Below are 23,257 nucleotides of genomic sequence, written 5' to 3'. Positions count from 1 at the left end.
GACAAGAGATGGAATACAAAGTTTTTCATATATCTGAGTTAAAATTTCAGAGAACTAAATTTTTGTCAATAAATACCAATAAATGGTCCATTGCCCAGGGGCTTCGGAAAGCCCTGCTACTGAGTCAAAAGCTGAGGAACTGTTAAAGAATGCTATCTAGGCCAATCTCCCCAGGAGGGCTGAGAAGGAATAGGAAAACCTCTAGAGTCCATCTAGTCAGAATAACATATTTCAATTGCTTCAAGAGTTTCTTTTTTTAAAATACTTTATGGTAGTGAGCTTCTTTTCCTAAAGAATACAAAAAGCAATACAAAGGCTCTCTCCTTCAAAATATCATACACTAATGCAACAAAAAGCTATTTCTTATATTCTTTTATTCTGCGTTGCATCCAAACATTGTTTTACTTTGATCATTCATCTCCATAAAATCTGAATTGCTAATTAATGCCTACTCCCTAGATACCAAATTCCATACCTAACAAAATGGCAGTTTACAGAGCTCTTAGATACTATATTCCAAGAAGTATATGCAGCATAGAGGTGGCCAATATTCAGAAGCTACATTTTCTTATACTGCCCAAGTGATTACAAATAACCAAAATATTTGAAATGAATTAAAAATTATTTATGGTCAGAAATACACTTGAGGATAAATCCCAGGAATGCAAACACAGGAGAAAAAAATAAGTGTAGAATTCATTCTGTATCACCCAGTAATATTTTGCTATAGTGAGTCCATTTTCAAGGAAGATTCCTAGGTTTTTAATGCTTGTAATGAAAACCTGGGGAGGGGAAGAAAAAAGGAAACACAATTAAGGAAAAACCTTTGAAACTCAAGACAGCTTTTTCTCCCTGCCCAAGTAAAATAACTTTATTTCTATACATTTCAAATGGTACTTTATTCTTGATTGTGACGTATATACAGAATCAATGTGTTAGTTTAGTATTATGCATCAAATGTACGTCTAAGACAGTAAGGTCCCCCTCAAAAGGTGATATACGTAGTTTGAGAAAGAAAAATACGAGCTACTTTGTTAAATCGGGAACAGTGAAAATGCCACCAACTGATGGAAGCTTGAGGTGGAATGTTTTGATGAAGATGTTTATAATGTCCAACTAACCTTATTTTTAAAATAATGCCTTTTATCTTCTTCTCAGTATGGGATGCAAGTCAGAATGGGGGGAGGGAAGCTTTCTTAAAAATGCCAATGCTGGACAACCTCCATCCAGAGATTCTGATTTAAGTATTCTAGAGTGTCATTTTTGCAATGGTATTTTTAAATAACAGCAGAAAATGTAATTTAAAGACATTTTGGGACATTATTATTAGACTTAGAAATGAATAATAACAATATCACCTAAGTCTTCAAAAATCCTAACCAAAAAACGCATCAATTAATGAGATCTAATATATCTGCAAAGTCTACTGCACTCTGCAAACGTCTTTTACATACGTAATCTTTCATGATCCTGACAACTCTGACACTTTCTATTTAGACTGCCTCCATTTTGTAGAGGAGGAAATCAATATAAGAAACTATCTTTTCCAGCATTTCATTTTACAACTCTCATAAATATGTACATAAGTGAACCCAGATCCTTGCAAGAGCAAATACAACCCAACTGTTCGTCTGTCAGAGGCATTTGAACCAGAGCGACTCCATCTTTAACAGCGGCTGGATAAAATAAGGCTGAGACCTGCTGGACTGCAGTCCTAGGAGGTCAGACATTCTAGGTCACAGGATGAGATACGGGGTCAGCACAAGACACAGGTAATAAAGACTTTGCTGATAAAATAGGCTGTGGTAAAGAAGCTGGCCAAAACCAAGACGGTGGCAAATTTGAACTCTGGTTGTCCTCACTGCTCATTATATGCTAACTATAACGCATTAGCATGCTAAAAGACACTCCCACTAGAGCCATGACAGGTTATAGATGCCATGGGAACATCAGAAGTTACCCTATAAGGTCTATAACGGGAAGGAACCCTCACTTCCAGGATTTGCCCACCCCTTTCCCAGAAAACTCCTGAATAATACACCCCATGTATTAATCAGCATATAATCAAATAACAATAAAAATGAGCAACCAGCAGCCCACACTGCTGCTCTGCCTATGGAGCAGCCGTTCTTTATTCCTTTACTTCCTTAATAAACTTGCTTCTACCAGTTTATTCTATGGATTCCCCTAGAACTCTTTCTTACACGAGATCCAAGAACCTTCTCTTGGAATCTGAACCGGGACCCCTTTCTGGTAACACATTTTAAAGGTTTCATCCAGTTTAGATATCCCTATTTTTTCTTTATGCTTTGTTCCATTTTTCTTTTGCATAAACGTTACGTGGGAGTTGTGCATGCATATTTTAAATCTAATTAATAAGAGTCATGGGCAGATAGGAAACAAGAGCCACTACAGAAAATGTAGTCCTGCAGATCTAAATGGAGGTCACCATCACCCTTTAAGAATCTGATAAAGAGCTGGGTGCGGTGGCTCATGCCTGTAATCCCAGCACTATGGGAGGCCGAGGCAGAGGGATTACTTGAGTCTAGTCTGGGGTGACATGGTAAAACCTCATCTCTACAAAAAAAAAAAAAAAGAGAGAGAGAGAAATTAGCCGAGCATGGTGGCACACGCCTGTAATCCCAGCTCCCTGGGAGGCTGAGATGGAAGGATGACTTGAACCCAGGTGGTGGAGGCTGCAGTGAGCTGAGACCATGCCACTGCATTCCAGCGTCGGGGACAAAGTGAGACTCTTGTCTCAAAAAAAAAAAAAAGTGAATCTGATGAAAGCTTCTAGAGGAAAATGTAAATAAACAGAATATCTTACAACTTAGAGTGTTCTGTTTTCTGTTTTTTGTCTTGTTACTATTTTAATAAATGAGGAGTGCTACAGCAATGTGCTGAGAGAATAACTTAATTTTGCACTCTAGTGGAACACAGAATTTGATTTTTCCACTACAACATGAGGCTTATATTTTTTTAAAAAAAGATCCTAAACTTGACCATACATACTCTTCTTACCTTTATGAGAGGACTCTGATTTTGAGAAATGCCGTGTGGAACTCTGCTGGTTTGTAAAATGAGTGTAATCCAAATCTTCATCATCTGTCATGATAGGTGGTGGTGGCCTAAAAGAAAGCCAGAATTTAAAGGGGCATTCTAAGTAACGCTTACTACAACTCCACCTCTCATTGGATTGAAAGGTAAAAACATTTTCTCACGAAATCAAAAGCCAAAATGCTTCAGAATTCACACTGTAGTTCTTGGACAGTTGCATGGCCTTGAATAAATTATTTATCTTCCTGTTCCTTTGTTTTGATGTCATAATTCAATAAAAACAAGTATCTCCTCAACAACTGACACACGTTAGGAACTGTGCTAGATAAACAAAGATTAGTATGATGTGACCACTGCCATTTGTAAGAAATAAACTTTGTTTTGGTGCATCTTCCCAAGAAAAAATAAGAGAATAAAGAACAGAAAAGAAGAAAATAATGAAGTCAAGGAAGAAAGGAAAGGAAAAAAAGAAGAGGGAAGGGGGTGGGAGGCAGAAAGGAGGGAGAAAACAGAAACAAAATTTCATGATCAAAGTTCCTTTATCCACTAGGTGGCAAAACAGATCTTAATATATTTGCAACTTCTATGTAATACATTTGTAAACAAAATAAAAAATAAAATAAAATTTTTACTACTCTAAACTTTTTATTAATTACTTAACATAGATTTATGCAAACATGTGGCACTGAAGCAGAAAACCTCTCATTCTTTATTTCCCAAAGGTGTACTCAAAGTTTGCACTAAAGGATGGTACCAGATTAAGATTTATCAAATACACAACCATACTGTAAGCCATTATGTATATTTATATGTAAAATCTAGAAACCATAAGTATTCTGAGGTTTGTAAAGTTAAAATTGGTTTGGTACAATGGGCTCTGTCATGTAAAAATAAAAGCAAGTGTTTTCACATTTTTTATCTTGTCCTCAAGCAATAAATCTTTCCCTGGGTATTCAGCATCGAGAAGAGGTCAGCATGGGATATAAACTGGTATATGTGCTGAGGACTATCCTACAGGTTCTACATAGATTATCTCAATTAACTTTCAGGACAAGTCTATATGCTAACTATCACATACATATTTTAGAGTCAGATTAGGTTAGATGAGGTAAATAATCTGTCCATGTTCACACAGCTGTTAAGTGGCACACCCAGGCCTCAAACTCAACTGGATTTCAAAACCAGTGTTCTTATCTACTCTAGTATGCTCTACTACATAGGTGTGTATTTTTATCAGGAGCAGCATCATCTGTATACAAGACTGTATGTATATATGTGTGTTTATATATACGCATTTGTATATTTTCATAAGTATACTTTCATAAGTATCTATACATATACTTTCAAATATTTCATGCATTTGTTATATACATATAAGTAATGGAAACAGTGAATGATACATTTTTCTAATTTTTATTTTTAAATCATTTGTTTACAAATATTGGAAATGAAATAGTGTTTTTCTTCAATACCTGATATTTATAACACTTATCTTTAAAAAACAATGTAAGACTTGGTAGAAAAATTGAGACAAATCAATCTGACGCTAGGATTAAAGAACTTAGCTTCAAATGGCAACCAAGTGGCTTAAGAAGTGACTCAGGCCCAAGAAAACAGAGTTGGTAGGTAGAGTGACCCAGTCTGTTGCTCTCTCTTTTATTAATGTCATTAGGCAGTCAAAAATCAGGAAACAGAAGTTGAGCGGGACTCACAAAAACAATCCATGATTATTGCCTCACCATCAACTCATCATCACAGAAAAGCATGCTAAAGTTATGAAACAAAGCACAGGATGCCCAGAAGTTTTCTAGCATGTCCACGTAAGGATAAACAAATCAATCTAGAACGGCTTCAGTGCTCTTAAGTACACTGTTCTGCTTAGTTTCATGTTACACAGAGAACAAATCTTGCTGCCAGGAGTCCTACATCAAATTATTTTGTTATACCGGAGACAACTGTTTTAAAGTTAAGGGCACATATATCCAAGTTAGAAAAATCTTATTAACCAACACTTTGTTGTATAGTTTATTGTATTAAGACTGCCTGTTTCCTACCTTTCTCATGAAATAATTTACATCTTTAACTTAGTGATATCGCCAAATACTTATAATTCACTTCAAAATTCATTTAAGAAACCCTCCTAGACACTTAAATCAGGATGTCTCCCTATGTTCTTATCATCTTGTACTTCTCATCCATAGTACTTAACACAATCGTAATAGTTATTTGGATAATTATTTTTTTAAATTACAAACTCATGAGAACATGACAGAGTTCGTTCTTGTTGACTGATGTGTACCCCAATTACATGTGAGCAACTATTAGGCTGCTCAATAAATACTGGATAAATGAAAAATGGGAGACAAATGTATTTCACATTCATAAGAATGCTCAAGGAATAAAATGAGATTTATAAAATATTTATTTTTTCTAAGGAAAAAATGTAAGTAGAATAACAATATCACCATTATAAAATCCTGTAGTTAAAACAATTTGGAACACGGGTTGAAATTTTTTCCAGTTACAAGAGTTAGAATTCAGATTGCTAAGTGATCCTCTATTTCCTTAAACACAGTAGAAAACTTCTTTCAATAGTGTTTTGTAGTTCTCCTCACAGAGATCTTTCACCTCCTTGGTTAGAAGTATTCCTAGGTATTCTGTGTGTGTGGTTATCATAGATGGGATTGAGTTCTTGATTTGATTCTCAGCTTGAACCTTACTGGAATATAGAAATGCTACTGATTTTTGTACATGGATTCTGTTTCCTGAGACTATGCTTAAGTTGTTTATCAAGTCTAGGAGATCATAAATGACATAAATAAACGGAAAAGCACTCTATGCTCATGGGGTTGGAAGAATCTACATTATTAAAATGTCCAGGCCAGGCACGGTAGCTCATGCCTGTAATTCCAGCACTTAGAGAGGCCAAGGCAGGCAGATCACCTGAGGTCAGGAATTTAAGACCAGCTTTGCCAAGACGGTGAAACCCTGTCTTACTAACTATACAAAAATTAGCTGGGCAAATAGCTAAGACATGGAATCAACCAAAATGCCTATCAACAGTTAATTAAAGAAAATGTGGTATATATACACTATAGAACACTACACAGCCATAAAAAAGAATGAAATCATATCGTTTGCTGCAACATGGATGCCTCTGGAGGGCATTATTCTATGTGAATTAACACAGAAACAGAAAACTAAATATTGCATGTTCTTACTTATAAGTGGGAGCTAAATCCTGGGTTCACACAGACTTAAAGATGTGGATAATAGACACTGGGAACTCCAAAAGGAGGGAGGGAGGCAAGGGCTGAAAAACTTCGTACTGGGTACTCTGTTCACTATCTGGGTGACAAAGTTAAAAGTACAAACCTCAGTACCACACAATATACCCTTGTAACAAACCTACACATGTATCCCCAGAATCTAAAATAAAAATGGCAATTTTTGAAAAATAACAACAAAAGTTAAACACACATACACAAAGAGTAGAAAATTCTGTAACAGACAAAGAAATTGGATTGTTGACCATAAGTATTACAAACTGTACATGAGAATTTGTTTCTCCTCTACTAATACTATTACCACACTTCAGTAATAAACATCTTGACCTAGGAAGTGCCATGTTTTTCAATCCTTGAAACCAACTCTTTCTGTATGGCTAGCTAGCTAAACTTTCCCACCATGATTAAATGTGAAAGAGGAAAGCCACAGATTCTAACCAGAAAGCACACATTCTGATATTAGTTGTGCAAGGTATCTACGTATGCAAGATACATAAGCTTTAACTTCCAACAATGAAAATACAGGTTTCATAAAATTCTTACTTTTTTTTGTCATATATACAATCCGTCTAAAATGACATTTAAAGGCAAATGCTCCTCTAAGGTAAAAACAAAAATTTCTATTCTACTAGCTGTAAGTCACTTTTCATTCACTTGTAATAGTCATTTTTAATACAGGATCATCTGATTATTCACTCCTTCAGTATGCCAAATATTTCTGAAGTATGTATTACATTCCAAAAACTCGTTTTCAGACTTTAATAAACTTTAAGAAATCATCCAATACTGTTCCATCATATACGCTGTCAATGGTATTACTATTCTAAAGAGACCAAGGATTTGAAGACCGCAGAATCAGCCTAAAGATGATTTAAATTCATTTGACTAAAAAAAAGGATAATAATCCAGATGTATTTACTTAGTGAGAACAGATTAGCTGCTGCTTCTTTTACTTGGATACTTTGGGAATGTACTAACCTATAGAGTTCTAAAAAAATGTTCGGCATGTGCTTAACCAAAAGCTACAAAAGAAACAGCTTTTATATAACCAGACAGAACATGCCACTACTGTTCTCAGAGCAATACAAACCCAGTGTAATTTTCTGCAGGGTTATCTTCTGAAAGCAAATGAGTTTTAAAATAGAGGATTACTTTTTAAGGACACTAAACACATTCACTTGAAGGAGACAAGTCTAGGAACTTCAGTGTGGACATGAGCAGCAACAACAGTGTCAATTATTCAATGAAATAAACGTTGTAAGAACTGATAAATAATCATCAAGAATAAAATTCAAATTTGAATAATTCAGAGTTCAAAATGTTACATTTAGTGTTACTTTTTTGTCTTGTTTTTAACAGTTCTTCACATTCCAATCATGATTTCCTTTGAAAGGTAACAAAAACCAATTAAAAAAAAAAAAAAGAGGTTACTTCCCCAGAGACTTAAATGTTGACAACGTGAGGTAGAAAGACAGTAGCTGCTCCATAACTATGACGCATGACTGTTTGAGATAAATCAGAAAGTATGTACACCATAGCCACACTTATCTGTCAAGCAGGATTTAGACAGTCTGCAAGGATTCAAGATTTTGTCAAGGACACTGGGACTCAGAAAGAAAGGAGTTTGAGCATGTACAAACGTCACACACACACGTCAGTGTGGCTATGAAACCCGGTAAAAATTTACAACTCGAAATTTTATTTAGGAAAAAAAATGACTCTCATTCCCCAAGCTGAAAGCATAAATTCAGTGAATGCAGAGGTAAGAATCAGTCCTAACAAAAAGAACATCCTTCCTTATCCACCCCAACTTTTGTGAAATCCTGATTTGATGTGCACAACTCAATTTAAGACTGGAAATAAAGTTTGAAAAATAACTCCGAACATCTTGACACTACCTTACAAATGCAGACTTTTGGATCTCCTCTCCAAAAAACATACACTCTTCTTAGGCAACTGACATCTCCTTACTCACCCCAAAGTCAACTTCCTCATTTCCTTTTCAGGTGTCATCTTACCGTGCTGGCCTTTCATTCTTAGAACGGTGAGGTTCATCACTCTCTTTCGACTTTGAATATGCTGCTTTAGCTGCTTTGGGCTATGGACAAAAATAAAAACAAACCAACAAAAAATCATACACACACATCCAGCCCAGAATCATCAAAGAGAATAATACACACAATCCGGAATCATCAAAGGGAAAGATGAAGTTTAGAAAATATGTTTATCATGCCAAGCTCTTCCTCAGTAATTTCAGATTAATTATATTTACTTGAGCAACATAATACATTTATATATATAGCCACTCCAGAGGTAAAAAACTTATAGCTGCAAAGGTATGTTTTGGGCTTACACGGAAGGTGTATTTAGCCCACTCATCTGACAGCGTTGGTCAGAGGAGCCAGAGGAATGGGCTAAACACACAGGAACATGCTTCCCTAGATGGGTGTGCTTGGCCACTGATTATTAACATAATAGCTACACGGTAACTGACAAGAACCAGTGTACGCCCAGAGTCTACGCAATCCAGGTTTGTGCACTCGAACTTCTTTCCGCACACCTGTCTTAGGCTGATTTCCAGCCAGTAAACTAAGGCACATTCAAGTCAACTTTTCCAAGAGAGGAACTGTATCGGTACCAGTTATAAAATAAAAATTACAGAAGTCATGATACTTGCTAGAGATGTGGCCACTGCCCTCTGACACACTGGATTTATAATCCTTAAATACCCTTTCCTAGTTAAGGTAGCAAAGAATCTGAGTAACTCCTGGGCAATTATTTGTGGCTTAATTTATTTAACAGAAGTATTTGGGAATCCTTGACTAAAACAGTATGTTAGAAAAAATCCTGAATTACTGAGTTAAAGAGAGAGCTAAATATACATAATTAATATGAGAATAATACGTTCATTGTTTTGAGACTAACACTTGGGTGAGCAACAGGAAAGAGTACAGCAATACTATTAGCAGGGTTTCTACACCTTCTTTTTCCTCACAACCATTACTGAGACTGTGAGGTGGGACCAGAAGCCCAATGGAGGAATTTGTTCAAGAGAGACCACTGCTAAACACCAACTGTATCAGGAATACACAACCTAGGTTTCATTCTTCTGGGCCTAAACTCCCTCCCTAAAAACCCTGTATTGTACAAATTCTCTCCCTATTCCTCCATTCTTTTTCCACCTAGCTTGACCTTCTATTTGTTAGCTGTTTACACTTTGTCTTCCTCTGTACATTTTACACTACTATCAGAAAAATGTCTTTGTCTTTCCATGGAGGTCCAAAGTGTTGCCCTGTGCACTGTCACTGATGAATAAAGTCTGCTAAACTGGAACTTGCAACTACCACAGCAGAATGAATTGCAGTAACTACTTATTTTGTCTACAGTTTCTGATCAATGAGGGGAAAGATAACAGTCAAACTCATTCTAGATAGGTCTTGCACTGTGACATAAATAATAATTGTTGATAAGTATGTATCTTTCAGTCTGCCACAAACCATGTTACTTCAAAGGAAAGAGAAACGGGTACATGATAGAGATGAAAGATAATGTAAGCACAAAGAAAATAGAGACGGGAAGAGAAGTTCATTGTGGAAAATACGAAAGCATGTGAAAATATGAAAGCATGTGAAAATACTACATTCTTCTATAATCAAAGTACTGTATATGAAAACTAAGACTGTTCATGACCAGAAGCACTTGCATTTTAGTCAGTCTTAAAGGGAACAGAATGAGTTTTCAATCTTAGCAGTAACTTTTTACATATTTTCAAAAATTCAGAGATTTTTCATGCTGATGGAACCTTCACAGATCAGATTCACATATGCAATACAGGTAATTTATATATCCATATATCCTAACTATATTTGCAGAGCTTAACTTAAAAGCAGAGTCCCCTTTTCATTTCTAATGTTATTTCTAATTGGAAAACAAACAAAACACACTCTACCTTCCACTCAGGGTCTTGCTTTCTTTTGTCCAAAGATGGTTTCTCCCGCTCCTTGGCTTTTTTGTAAGCTTTCTTTTCTTCAGCCATTAGAAGTCGAGCGATTTCCTAAACAAAATACAGTCAATATCATTAACTGCAGAGTTGCAGATAGAAATATATTAGGATATTTCCAAAGAATATCAGCTAAACTCATTAACTTACTTCATCCTGAGCTACTTGAGCGGCTCTCATGTCCACCTGGGTAGCCTATGATATCAAAAATACAAAAACAAAGAATTTAATTGGAGTCTATGTCGTGTGTTTTCAATATCCTGTACAAATCAAGCTGGTTTATGAAACTAATTGTGACACACATTCCTGAGGTTGATAATCAGTTGGTAGGCTTTCACCAACCAGAGTAGGAACTCTAGATTTTATCAAATCCTACAGCAGGGTCATGGAGAACTATCATGGAGATGGAGAGATGGAGTTATGGACTTCATTGTTAATGCTTACTCACTAAGCAAAACTGGATACTTTATTCGTATTGTCTTGATTTTTCCACTCAATAAAAAAAAAAGGTTTCTCAATTGATAGAGGACTATTAATATAATTTCAAGATGGACTAAATTCACACACACAAAAAACAATACCCATCAATATATCTCAATATATCTAAACTTTTGCCTTCAACTTTGCTCACCAAAAGTTCTTCTTCTTGTAGTTTTCTGGCAATTTCAGCATCATACCATTCCTGATTCCTATGTGTGGTTCGTGACGGAGCAGGTATAGTTTCTTTCGTCACTCTTGGCTTAATTCCTTAAAAAAAAAAAAAAAAAAAAAAACCTCAATGTAATAAAATAACTGAGGATGTTTTCTGAAAAGTTATGAAGTTTAAGATAAAGGACATTTTCTTTAATAGCTAACAATGACAGTAAGACCTCCACTCCAGAATTCAGTGTGGGGTGCATTAAAAATATTTTTGCCTTAGGAATGGAAGTGGCAATGTAGAGAATGCATGCATTTAAACAAAGATATCTAACCAAGCCTGCCTGGTAAAAAGTCCCCTCTCACATAGTTTCTGCAACAGCAGAAAATTATCTAAGAAGTTGCAAGTGAGGCCCCGGAAAAATACAAAGTGAAAAAAAAAAGTCATTGAAAACAAAAAGAATTTAAAGACAAGCAAATTACAGAGTCAGAGTTTAAAAGAGGCTACACTGTCAAGGCTGGAGGAGAGGAGAGGCTTCTATTTATCTCAGTCTGCATACTTACTACTTCAGAGGGAGCAGAAACAGCAGCACCTGGTAGTCATGTGATAATACCTGTTAGACAAGCAGTGGCCCTGCCATGGCTTTTGCTCTGAGAGTAAATAAACCCACTCACTTTAGATCTTCCCCACAGCTTTGATCAGACTGATGGCACTGTGACATCTTAGGGAAATATAACATCAGAGCTATATTGAGAGCACAATGACCAGAGTTCTATTCCAATTTATTCCTATAAAGCAATTCTGGCCTTAAAATTTTACTCGACAGTGTGAGTGTATTATATTTAGAATTAATAAAAATTTTGAACACAGTGAACAAGATTATTCATCTGAAACAGTTCATTTCAGCAAATTAACTATTCAGAGGACAAAGAAAATGTACTCCCAATTGTCTCTTTATGCCAGTGGTTGTCAACCAGGGCTATATATTTAAACCACATGAGGGTGCTTTGAATACATATAAAAATATTTGCCCCAACCCCCACAGATTCTAAATTAAGTACCCTGGGTGTGCCCTGTCCTTGGGTAAGTTTGTTTTAAAACTCCCCAGTTGATTCTTACTAGCAATTAATATTGGCATCACCTGTTTAGTGTAATATATCCATTAAAATTACCGTAAATTAAAATGCTTTTTGTCAAAACCCCTCACCACACTTGACTCACTTGCTATTAATTTAAAAAAAAATAAAATACAAGCAAACACTGGGTAAATGATGAGAATGTAAGTATTTTGTGAAGCCTATCTTTATACAACTTTCAACCTGGCTTCTGTGGCTTCAGAAGCCACAGACTCATACACATCTGTATTTCCTTCAAAGACTAGTAAACATGGCTTTCTTAGCTTCAGACCTAATAGAACCTGATTGCACAGACCACTTCAAAGCATCTCTAGAGCCACTGAGTCTTATGCTGGGCTGGGCTTAATCTAGATTTCTGAGTGGTTTGGGACAGCAAAAACAACAACAACAACAACAAAAAACAGTGGCATAGTCCCAAGAGTGGACCATCTGAAATAGAATATAAATCTCCCTGAGTTATTTAGCTTAGTCATAACTAGGAAGGCAGATTTCAGAGAAAATGAAATTAGATATGGAACTCAGTACTGGGCAATGTCAGTGGACAAATAGTCTGCTATATATACCATGTTCCAACGTATAGAAAAAATGATACTTCAATAAGCAGCCCAAAGCTTAATTAAGGATGACGGAACATGCCTAGCTCCTTCACTTTTGCCATCCAGGGAAATAATACAGTGGGATGTGCTCAAATTTCAAGAGACCAAATTTTCTCCACTATTACGCCTCCTTAAGTACACCACAGAATTAGCCAAGAAGATTTTTCACTTTCAATTTTATTAAAGACACATTGTTTTAAATTCTACCAAAGGCAATATTCCATTGAATAGTCTAATTCAGTTTGACAGGGTGATAACACTACAACCTCTGGCAGTTAAAAAGAGAATGATGACTCAGTAAGAGTCAGAATCTGAGGTAATATCTCTCAGTTCCAAATATTTAGAGGGGAAATGGTTTATTTAAACCCTTGATGTATCATTGGAATGTGTAAATCTCATTAAGTAGAAAATCCCCACAGCTTGGAATACTAAATTTCTGCACTGTCAGGATGCCCATTCTCTGCAGTGTCCTCTGGACCCAAGGTGATAAAAATTTTTGTAAGGATATAGGAAAAGAACTCACAGAGAAGTGTAAGGCCGTCAGTAAAGAAAACAAAGATGTCTAAATTTTTTTTTAATGTAATTAATGAAGGAAATTAACAGACTAGCTTCCTTCATCTCAGTATCCTAAACAGACTCTGGAAACTAGCTTTCAAAAAAGCGGGTGAGTGGTATTTTCAAGTTCCATATATATCTTAATTTAACACTTCCTTGTTTTTTTTCTATTCATCATCCTTCAGTTGGAGAACACAAGAACATCCCTAAATGAACACAAAACTTCAGCCTTAAATAAATTTACAGAATAAAATTGTTCAAAGTACTGATATTCAAGATAAATTTATTCTGAGCTTGGAATAAGGTAAAATGATAGATTCTTTTTGATATCATGTAAGAGTATTTGTAATAAGCCAGTTTGACATTTAGGGAATGCCACAGTATATCTGACTAACAATTCACAGCAGAAAAGTGCACATATTTTATGGCCCTATGAGTTGAGAAGTTAACCTGCAGAAAATGATAAGCCGTTAAGAATTTATACTCCAACAGAGAAGTAACTCTGAAAGGTTAGGTACACCCATTGCCCTGTAGATAGTTATCTTATACTTAATTTAAAATTTCATTTTGCACTCCCTTTCAACTGATTCTATTAATGCTGCTCCGCAAATGCTCTTAGAACCAGCTGCTTGTCATCCTACTAGTTTCTTCATTATTAAGTTAAATGTAACTTTGGCTTGTCCTAACAACTTTAAGAATTGTGCTTTTACAACAGCAAGAATAGATGCCACTGCCTAGTAATTATATTTTAATGTAATCCTCTGACCTGTTTTCCAGGAAGTTACAAAATCAAATGCCTACAGAGGCTAGAAAGGTAAAATGTAAAAAGCAAGCTGAATATAAAATGATAGAAATAAAGCAGCTCATGTTGTAGCCATTTTAACATCTGCCTAGTAACACGGTTTTTTAATCCCTTGTGGTGGCAAAATAAAAAACAAAACAAAACATTTGCAATTCTAGTAGTGGAGCCTGTGAGTCAGTGTTTAGTGTCATGCTTCCTAAGTCTACTTAAAATATCCTGGAGCATAACTAAAAGCCATAAAGCCTAACGAGCCCTCAGAGCACTCCTGAAAGTCAGATTCACAGAAGCAGAAACACAGAGGTCAGTGTATCACCATTCTTCCTCCATACTTCCCCCTCGCCTCTGGAACCCCAAAATGTCTTTCCAAACCTGAAAATGGTGTAATTTCCTCATAAACCTACTCAAGAGAGATTATATCACACTTTCCTCTACTTTTCCACAGCTCTTTGTGCCTCCCTAACAAAGTGTATCTAGTTTGGAATTGTTTACAAAGCCATCTTTTTGGCTGAAATCCAAGCACAAAGCCGAAGACAAGGATATTTGCGGCAGCTACTCAGAATGGCTTCTGGAACTAAATTTTAATTTTCTGCATAACCAAGTCCTTTAATAAGAAATAACATGACAGGAAAAACCAACTTAACCTGAATCCACAACCTAGAAACAAGTTCTCTGACCACAGATAGGGCTCGACTGGCTCCTTGGTACTATGATTCCTAGTGTTACAGCCACATGGAAAACACCACCTCAGCAGTTTATAGAAAACAGAGCCATTACTGTGTCAATGATGAACTTCAGAGTTAAGCCTCGGTGGTGCCAGAAATTTGAGATTTATCTATAATATTTACCTCATTCCTATATAGGTACCAATAACTTACCTGTATTGGTACTTTAAAACACCAACTGTAGAGTTAGAGCTGGAGAAAGTTAGAGCATAAAAAGTAACTTAATGCAGTGACTTTAAACTTTAAGTTCCTAAGAATCCACCTCCATGTCTAAAGCATGTCCAAACTGCCAGGCCTTACTCCAGAGATGATAATAAATGTGAAACCCAGAAATTTCCATTTTTAGTTAACAGCTGATTCTGATGAAAGTGAACTGAGGCATATTATTTGAAAAACACTTTCTTAGAAGACTGCCTATCCAATTCATCGTTTTACAAATGAGAAAGATGAGGCCTAAAAAATAACAGTATTTCCGGCTCTATCGGCCTTTTGGTTAGACAAACACTATCAAGACAGGCTCATCAGCTCTTCTGGGTTCACTGAAGTAAAACCAGAAATTCGGGAGTTTTGATTTGGTGTCAGAATCTCTGATACACAGTCTCAGTCATTGAAGAACCACATCTGGAATGGGTACCTCTAATAGAGCCTGGGCCTGGAATAACTCTCCAAGGAATCAGTGCATTCTCACAGAAGGGACAAGTTACAAATGTTTTCCTCCTTCTTACAGATCTGAGATTAAGTGTATACCTTTTACAATATGTTGCTCTAGGATTTATTTCAAAGTCATGAGCACAAACTGGAGAGAAAGGAAGGCTGCTTAAGATACTTATTAAATTCATTGGTTTGTAGTTATATACATGATACCAGGACTTCATCAAGACTGTCCTCTATTACCTGGGTCATGGAGGTGGAGCTGCTCCTCACTCTCTGAGAATGGAGGAGTCCTGGGCCTGTGTCTCCTTTTTCTGTGCTCACCTTGCCCATGGTCCCTCCCATATACAACTTCCTTGCAGTGAAGCCCTGCTTTTTGTGAGGACTTGGGTGAAAGTCGATCTTGGTGTCGAGACTGTTTTTCCCAATTTCGAGTCCGATGGTTATTCTTAGCCTCCCAGTCATCACATTCAGTGCTCAGAAACACTTCACCACTGACTGTGGGAAGCAGAGGTCTCCGGGGCCTCTCCTGAGTGGACCATTTCCTTTCATGCTGCTCATTGTTAATTTGGGGCTTGTCCCTCTCTTTGCCAGAGCTAGAGGACGACAGGGATCTCTCTGATGAACGATGTTCTGCCTCTTCCAAGTTCTCCAGTGGATGTTCTGGTTTCTCTTCCTTCTGCTTCACAGTCTTTCCATCTCTTTGGAGTCTACAAGGTCTTGAGAATCCAGAACCCAATTCCCTGGCCCTCCTTGACCCTGGTTGGTCTGAGTGGAGGCAGAGGGATGTGAAAAATAAAAATGCAGATTAATTTAATGAGAGTATGAACTCATTACCCAGGGGAGAGTCTGGGCCCCAGTTTAAGGTACTTTAAAAATGGAGAAAACTGCTTTTCCAACTTAACAAATTGAGAAGAGGGGATGAGCATTACTGAAACAGTTCATGCATACCTAAAGAATTCTGGGTATACAGTCAAAATGGTAAGAAACTAAGATTAAGTGAAACAAATGTGAAAGAAGAGCTTGATCATGATTAGGTAGAGCTAACAACACTTTAATATTTGCCAATAACAAAATTATAGCCATTAAACATTAAGTTCTATTTATAAACCAATTTGAAACTAATATAGAATAAAAAGAGGTTGAGAAATCTTGTAAAACAAAAAAATTAAGCTTTGTAATTTCCGACAGAGGCTTTCAAATATTCTTACTGGAAATGTCAATAAAACTGTATCAGAATATTGCTAGTTTCTCTTGAGTTCAGAGGAATGATCCACAGATTTTTATATTCCTCCATCTGTCCACTTTATGTGGCCAAAGTAAACATACCCAGTCACTTCAGAAAATAGCCCTCTATTACAGGTCAACGTAAAAGAGGGTCAAGTAGATGAGAATTTTAAGTGAGTATGTGACCCTGTTATCTTTAGATAACTGTTATCAATCTTAGTTGAAACTTGACAAAGGAAAAAAATTCAAAGGGTTGCTTTGATGGAATATATAAAAAGGAGTTGCTTCCTAAATACATTTCAAAAAACTGTATTATTTGTATAAAAATACAATATATGCTAAGTATATGTCCCCAAATTTAACATAAACTTCAAAAACAGCACAAATATAGTGCTTTTTCAGGTCGTTTTTAGGCACAAGTATAATGTGAAAACAAAGGCAGCAAATTCATATGCACTTTACAAGAATATACTGATTTAACATTTTCTAAAACTTTTACTACGTTTTGGAAAGAAAAAAAATCTCAATTCCATGGAAAATTGCTCTGATAGCTAAGATTCCATGATGGCATTAACCACTCGCTGAACTGCATCAAAGAGCTGCCGTAAGTTGATGAGATATAAAGAAAGTAAAAAACTATATGTTTTCCTTTAAACTATTTCATTTGATATTAATCTGTTAAAGGAATACAGCAAGAAAGAGATATGTGCTAAATGTACCAATGATGTAAGTTTCCATTAAAAACCTCAAATTGTTTCCTCTTGAGCTTTCCAAAAGAAAAGAAAGCTTGCTTCCAAAGACAATACTAAATTAAAATCTGTTTTCTAAACAGTCTGTACAAGTATTTATCTTCATCATTTATGGTTAAGTTTATATTTTACATAAAATCAAAAGCAAAACAGAAGAATTACCCAGTGATAAAAAAAAAAAAAACCTGCTCTTTTAAATAAACTATTATTTTAAGTCTATCATGACAACATGAGAATCAAGTGACTACTGCTGTAAAGTTATATAATACAGACCAGCTACTTAATGACCACATCCAGGGAACAATGGTTTACAATGTTAATAAAAATGGGCTCACTCACGAGTTGCACAAGTGAAGCCTACCTTCCAGCTCAAAAGAAACAAAAAGAAATGGGTTTTGACATGAATTTGTGATGTTATGATTTTTAATTCCTTCTAAATAGTTAATTGATATTCATAGTTTTACTTTTAGGAAATAAGTTGCAGAATTATTACAGAGCTGTTACTACATTTTTACAGAGCTGACTGGAAAAAATTTATTCTCTAATAATAAATTTGTTGTGACAGCTTTAAATCTTGGAAAGAAAAAGATGAGGTGAGGAATCTATCTGAATGCTTTAAAACCTCATACAGTTGAGGATTGAGACTTGTTTCTTGAGATCAAGTTATTTGGCAAATATAACTTACTCCCTCACTGCCAAAACATACATAGGTATTATGTATTGACATATACATAATACATATATATACATACACACACATATATTTATACACATATATATCTGCATTTTATATGTGTGCCTCCATGTTTGGCTTTCAAAATAAGAGAGATATACAAAATATTACATTATACACATATAACACTGATATATGTATAAATAATAAGTACTTCACCAAAATTGCATTATCTGATCTTCTTAACATGCAAATGAAGGATTTACTTTTATAATCTCCATTTTATTTAGTACATAACTTCATTAAAATTAATATTGTTCTAAGGAGGGGATAGGACTTGAACCACATGGTCTTATGACTCCAAAGACCATGACTTTAAAAAAAAAAAAAAAAATCACTAATATGACTTCAGTAAGAGGCTTTGAAAGAAAAACATGGATTCACTAATAAATAATATATGTCATTTAAGAGTTGATATAAATTTGACAAATGTTTAATACAATTTTAAATATGTAGAAAATCTATAAATAATCATTCTAACAGATAATGTATTAAAGTTCGAGTTAAATAAAAGTTGAAAAATTGACCATTTCTGTAATGATATAGTGATTACTATGCAAGTGAGGCAAAAAATCAAATAGATATACAAGGACACACAGAGAAGTATAATGAAAGAATATCCCAGATGTGTTGGAAAAGGACCACTGCAAAGAACGGAAGGACTGTTTTGTAAATAAGAGCTGAATTGTAATATGGTTTCCGTGGAACTGAACTTGGTCTAACACAAGGGCATATTCATAAGGACTCCACGTTCAACAATATATGATCTCCCAACACCACAGCTGAGGCAAGAGAAATTTGAGTATTTACATGCACATGTTCCGGAGGTCACCACTTCCTGTTCCTCAATAGTCCCTCAAAGTCTGTCTCTCCCCAAAGAAACAAGCACATATGCTATTCTCTACAAATTTATCAGTGTAATGAAAATAAATATAGAATACTTTTAAAAGCTTTTATGTATCCCTGAAAAACCAATGAATTCTTAACATAGTATCCTGCCCTAAAGAAACAAATCGGGATGACAGTACTCTGATCAAAAAGACAGGTTTGATCTCAATTCAAGTCAGTATAAGGCTTTAAGAGGGGAATCCTAAAATTAATACTTTAATACATTTAATTCCTTGTCATCCTAATGCTTTTATAGACTGAACAGTTTAAAATAATAATGTTTACAGTGAATACACCTCCAAAGCAGAATTTTTAAAAAAGGGAAAAACACCAGACCACATTTCTAAGATTTAAATTGAAGGTGAAGAGTAACACTTTACTTTCTGATCTTTAGTATAGCAAAATGTTGCAGTAAGTTTTCTTTTTAAATGACATAACATATAGATTCATCAGAAAAACCAGCAAAAAGAAAATGGCTATCAAAAAAGAGATGAGTGTTTTACATACAGAGGAAGAACACATCAAGCAATAAACTGAGAATCAGCCTGCTGACTAAAAAGGCTGAGCTCTACTGATGATGGTAAATTTAGAGCAAAAAATGTTACTGGGCAAAATTACACTCAAACTATAATAATCCCATCACCCACATATACATTGCTTTCATTCTACTCATCAGAGAAACACATACTTACCTTTCATAATGGAATTACAGAAAAGCAGTTGATGACTGGTTTGCAAGGCCCTTTAGGATCACTGACCTTAAATTCCTTACTCTCTAAAAGTTGCCTTTAGGTTTTGTTCACTTGCAATCCTAAGTATTGGTCCTCAAGCTGAATTTCATTAAATACTGACACTTGAAACTATAGGAATGTCTTTGCTTTGACAGGTCTTTGAAAAGGACTCAACAATACTTGCAAATACTCATTTCCCAACACATTTTTAAGATAAATAATCACCACCACAACTGCCACCACCACACCATCACCACCACCACACTGCAAAGCAGGCACCAGAGAGGCAAAACCGTGGGAATCACTCCCTCAGAAATCATACTATACGGTAATCAAATAGCAAAGAAAGGATTAAAAGAAAAACAATGAACACGGAAATCTTAAAATTTAATATTGTTTGTCATCAGCAGGCTAAACCATTGGCCTAGGTTTAAAAGACAAGAAAGCACAGAACAAAGCTTCGTTACCCAGTAACTGATGCATGGTATACCTTCTTTCTTCATACCACTTTCCTGCTTCAAACAGTACTGCTCAGACTTCTTGAGAAAGGTTAAGTCCAGAGACTCATCCACCATTTTCCACAGCCCATTTATGTGCTTAGATTATAATAAAGCATTCCAAGTTGCTGAAGTTTAAAAGAATGCATGCCAATTCTTACAAAATCATATTCAAATTTGAGCAGTCATGAAAGTGGCTCTGGTTGTCCAACTAAAGAACAGATAAGGCCAGGCGCAGTGGTTCACATCTGTAATCCCAGCACTTTGGGAAGCTGATGTGGGCGGATTACTTGAGGTCAGGAGTTCAAGGCCAGCCTGGCCAACATAGTGAAACCTCGTCTCTACTAAAAATACAAAGATTAGCCAGGCGTGGAAGTACATGCCTGTAATTCTAGCTACTTGAGAGGCTGAGGGAGCAGAACTGCTTGAGCCTTGGAGGCGGAGGTTGCAGTGAGCTGAGATAGCAGCACTGCACTCCAGCCTGGGTGAGAGAGCAAGACTCCATCTCAAAAACAAAACAAAACAAAGCAAAACAAAACATGAATTTATTAGATTCAAATAGAATTCTGCCACATATCTAAATGTACCCAGTGCCGGGGGATAAGAGAAACATTCCCAGATCCCTAAGGTCACTTCATGAACAAAATTAAAGGAGTGTTTGATGGTCGAGTCTAAGGATAGAATAGATCATGATGCAGGAATTGTTACCTCCATCTTCATAATAGTAACTATCTGTATAAGCACGGGTTGCTGGGAACTCTGGAAAGTGTTTCTTTCTCTTTTTTTCTTCCTGTAACTCCTTCTCTTGCAAAAGGCGAGCTATGTCCTGCAAAGACAAGAGAGAATGGAAACATGCATTACCAAAGAACAACTCCATACAGTGGGGTGTGACATTCCACTGCCAAGTTTGTATGTGCTCTGTCCATGGCTCTCTAGACTTTCTGGCATTAATTTCACATCTTCAAATGCCAGATGATTGCTCAACAGGAGTAGCACATGATCTAGATAAGTGAGACAGGCTTTTTTTAATTGAAATTTAAATCTAACAATATAAAGACATTCAAAACTCAGTACTTCCTAAAGCAAGTTACGCAACAGAATTTTAAAAATACATATTTGTGGGTCCTTTTTTCAAGCTGATGATTCAGTAAGTCTAGATGGGGCAGGATGTAGTAATCTACAAAACTTTATAATTATAATTTAATTTAAAAACTATTGAAAAGAACTCTTACGGGGATTTTGATTTCACTTTGCATTAGAATACCACTGTCTTAACTGAAAAAGAGAAAACAACCTTCCTTCTGTCTCCCACCTGTTCATCCCCAGGCAAATTTTTAGCAGTTATCGAGAGGCACTGTGAGGCACAGAATGATGAATAACATTCCGTAATGTTCCCTAAAAGATTATCATCCTTTTATGAAAACAAAAGTTTCATAGAAACTTTTAAATAAATAAATAAATAAATAACTACAATAAAATTAAATTGTAAATGCCTCAAAAACATGTCCATGGGAGTACAAAAGAGGGAGTACGATTTTTGCTTAAAGGAATCAGTACAAGATTCTGCACTGTGTTCAGCTTTGAACAGAGAACTGAATTCCAACAAGCAAAGTCGAAACAGGAAACATCAGCAAAGCTGTGAACATTTTAATGGGCACCTATCTAAGGAACAGCCAATAGTTCAATTAGAACATGAGATACGGTGCGCTGCAGAAAAAGCTGAGGCTAGAAAAACAGTCTAAGGCTGGATCACAGGAATTCCTTTTAGACAATCTTAAGAAGTCTGGTGTCTGTAACATAGGGGATGAAGAATTACTAAAGGTTTTGAGCTGCAGTGTGACAATGTTCTGAATCTGAAGATTATTTCTATGAAAGCCCCATAAAATAGCCTATAAACTTATAAGCCCATGCACACTTTTAAGGAGAGAAGTCTATAGCTATCATCAGATTCTTAAAGGCTCATACAAATATGGGAACGATACTGACTGGTACAAATGGTAATAACAATCATTGGTAGTTTGAGGTACTTACTTCTTTATATTTATCAACAAGGAAACAAGAAGTACTAAATGTTAACGTTAACGTTCATTTAAAGCAAGAATTACTATTCTTCAAATTTCATGAATAGGTGCAAATGAAAAATACATTAAGATGGCAATATACAGTTTAAAAAAAATTTAAGTGAATTAATTTTTTTCACATCTATGCAGAAACAAGCTGGATGCTCAATCTAGGTAAGTAGCAATATTTATCCATACCCTCAGCTGTTTTTTTTTACTATTCATCCAAATAGCCTTACAAATCTGACTTTATGCCAAATACAAACTTAAAATGTACCATTAAAACACTTTTAACTGACACATATATACATACTTTTTGATAAGTAATCTATGTAAACGCCCATGCAACAGTGTCAGACACTTAAGTGGGCACTCACAAAATGTTGCAACTCAGAGTGAGAGGTGAAAGATAACATAAGCCTACTTAACACAAGTATACTTTTCATGAATAGAACTCTGAATTTCTAAGACTGATGGAAAAACTGTCTCCTAAATCTGGAAGTTAAAATTAATCTCTTTTCCAGTTCAAGTTAGACATGGCTTAAAGAGACACTGGGAAAGAAATAGTCACTACTAATATGAATTTGAGGGGAACTTCAATTCTTTATCTGTACAACGAAAAGTCTAAACTATTCAATCTTAAAAAAAGCCAAATATCTTTGACTCCCTAATGTATCATTTTAACAACTATGTCTACAAGGTGCCAATCCCTGTGCCAGATTCTTTAGCTTTAATATCTTACAAAGTAATGTATCAATCAGGAAGAGAGGAACGGGACTGATACCCTATTCTCCAAAAAACTATTATTTGTTACAGAAGAATTTTCCAAATTTCTATAATATTTTCTACAGAAGTAGAAAGAAATGCAAACATTTCTTTGAGCTGTATGTTTACTAAACAACCAGAACTATATTTTCCTAAGTGTTTTG

General features: G+C 35.6%; 1 protein-coding gene across 2 annotated transcripts in view; it reads right to left on the bottom strand.

The window, feature by feature from the left end:
• Positions 1-357: 357 nt before the first annotated feature.
• CCDC50 (coiled-coil domain containing 50) overlaps positions 358-23,257 on the bottom strand; it is a 63,081-nt gene continuing 40,181 nt past the window's right edge. The window contains exons 5-12 of one of the 2 annotated variants that reach the window (XM_008009531.3): positions 20,977-21,094; positions 15,687-16,211; positions 10,976-11,091; positions 10,495-10,539; positions 10,294-10,398; positions 8,363-8,442; positions 3,022-3,128; positions 358-782 (exon numbers count right to left, since the gene is read on the bottom strand). In XM_008009531.3, the coding sequence (XP_008007722.2) occupies positions 763-782; positions 3,022-3,128; positions 8,363-8,442; positions 10,294-10,398; positions 10,495-10,539; positions 10,976-11,091; positions 15,687-16,211; positions 20,977-21,094 (1,116 nt within the window). In that variant the 3' untranslated portion in view covers positions 358-762. The remainder of the gene's footprint in view (positions 783-3,021; positions 3,129-8,362; positions 8,443-10,293; positions 10,399-10,494; positions 10,540-10,975; positions 11,092-15,686; positions 16,212-20,976; positions 21,095-23,257) is intronic. The other variant, XM_008009532.3, reaches the window with a different exon arrangement.

Source organism: Chlorocebus sabaeus, chromosome 15, assembly GCF_047675955.1.
Source record: "Chlorocebus sabaeus isolate Y175 chromosome 15, mChlSab1.0.hap1, whole genome shotgun sequence".
NCBI classification, from domain to species: Eukaryota; Metazoa; Chordata; class Mammalia; order Primates; family Cercopithecidae; genus Chlorocebus; species Chlorocebus sabaeus.
This window is presented reverse-complemented; position numbering and strand designations above follow the sequence as displayed.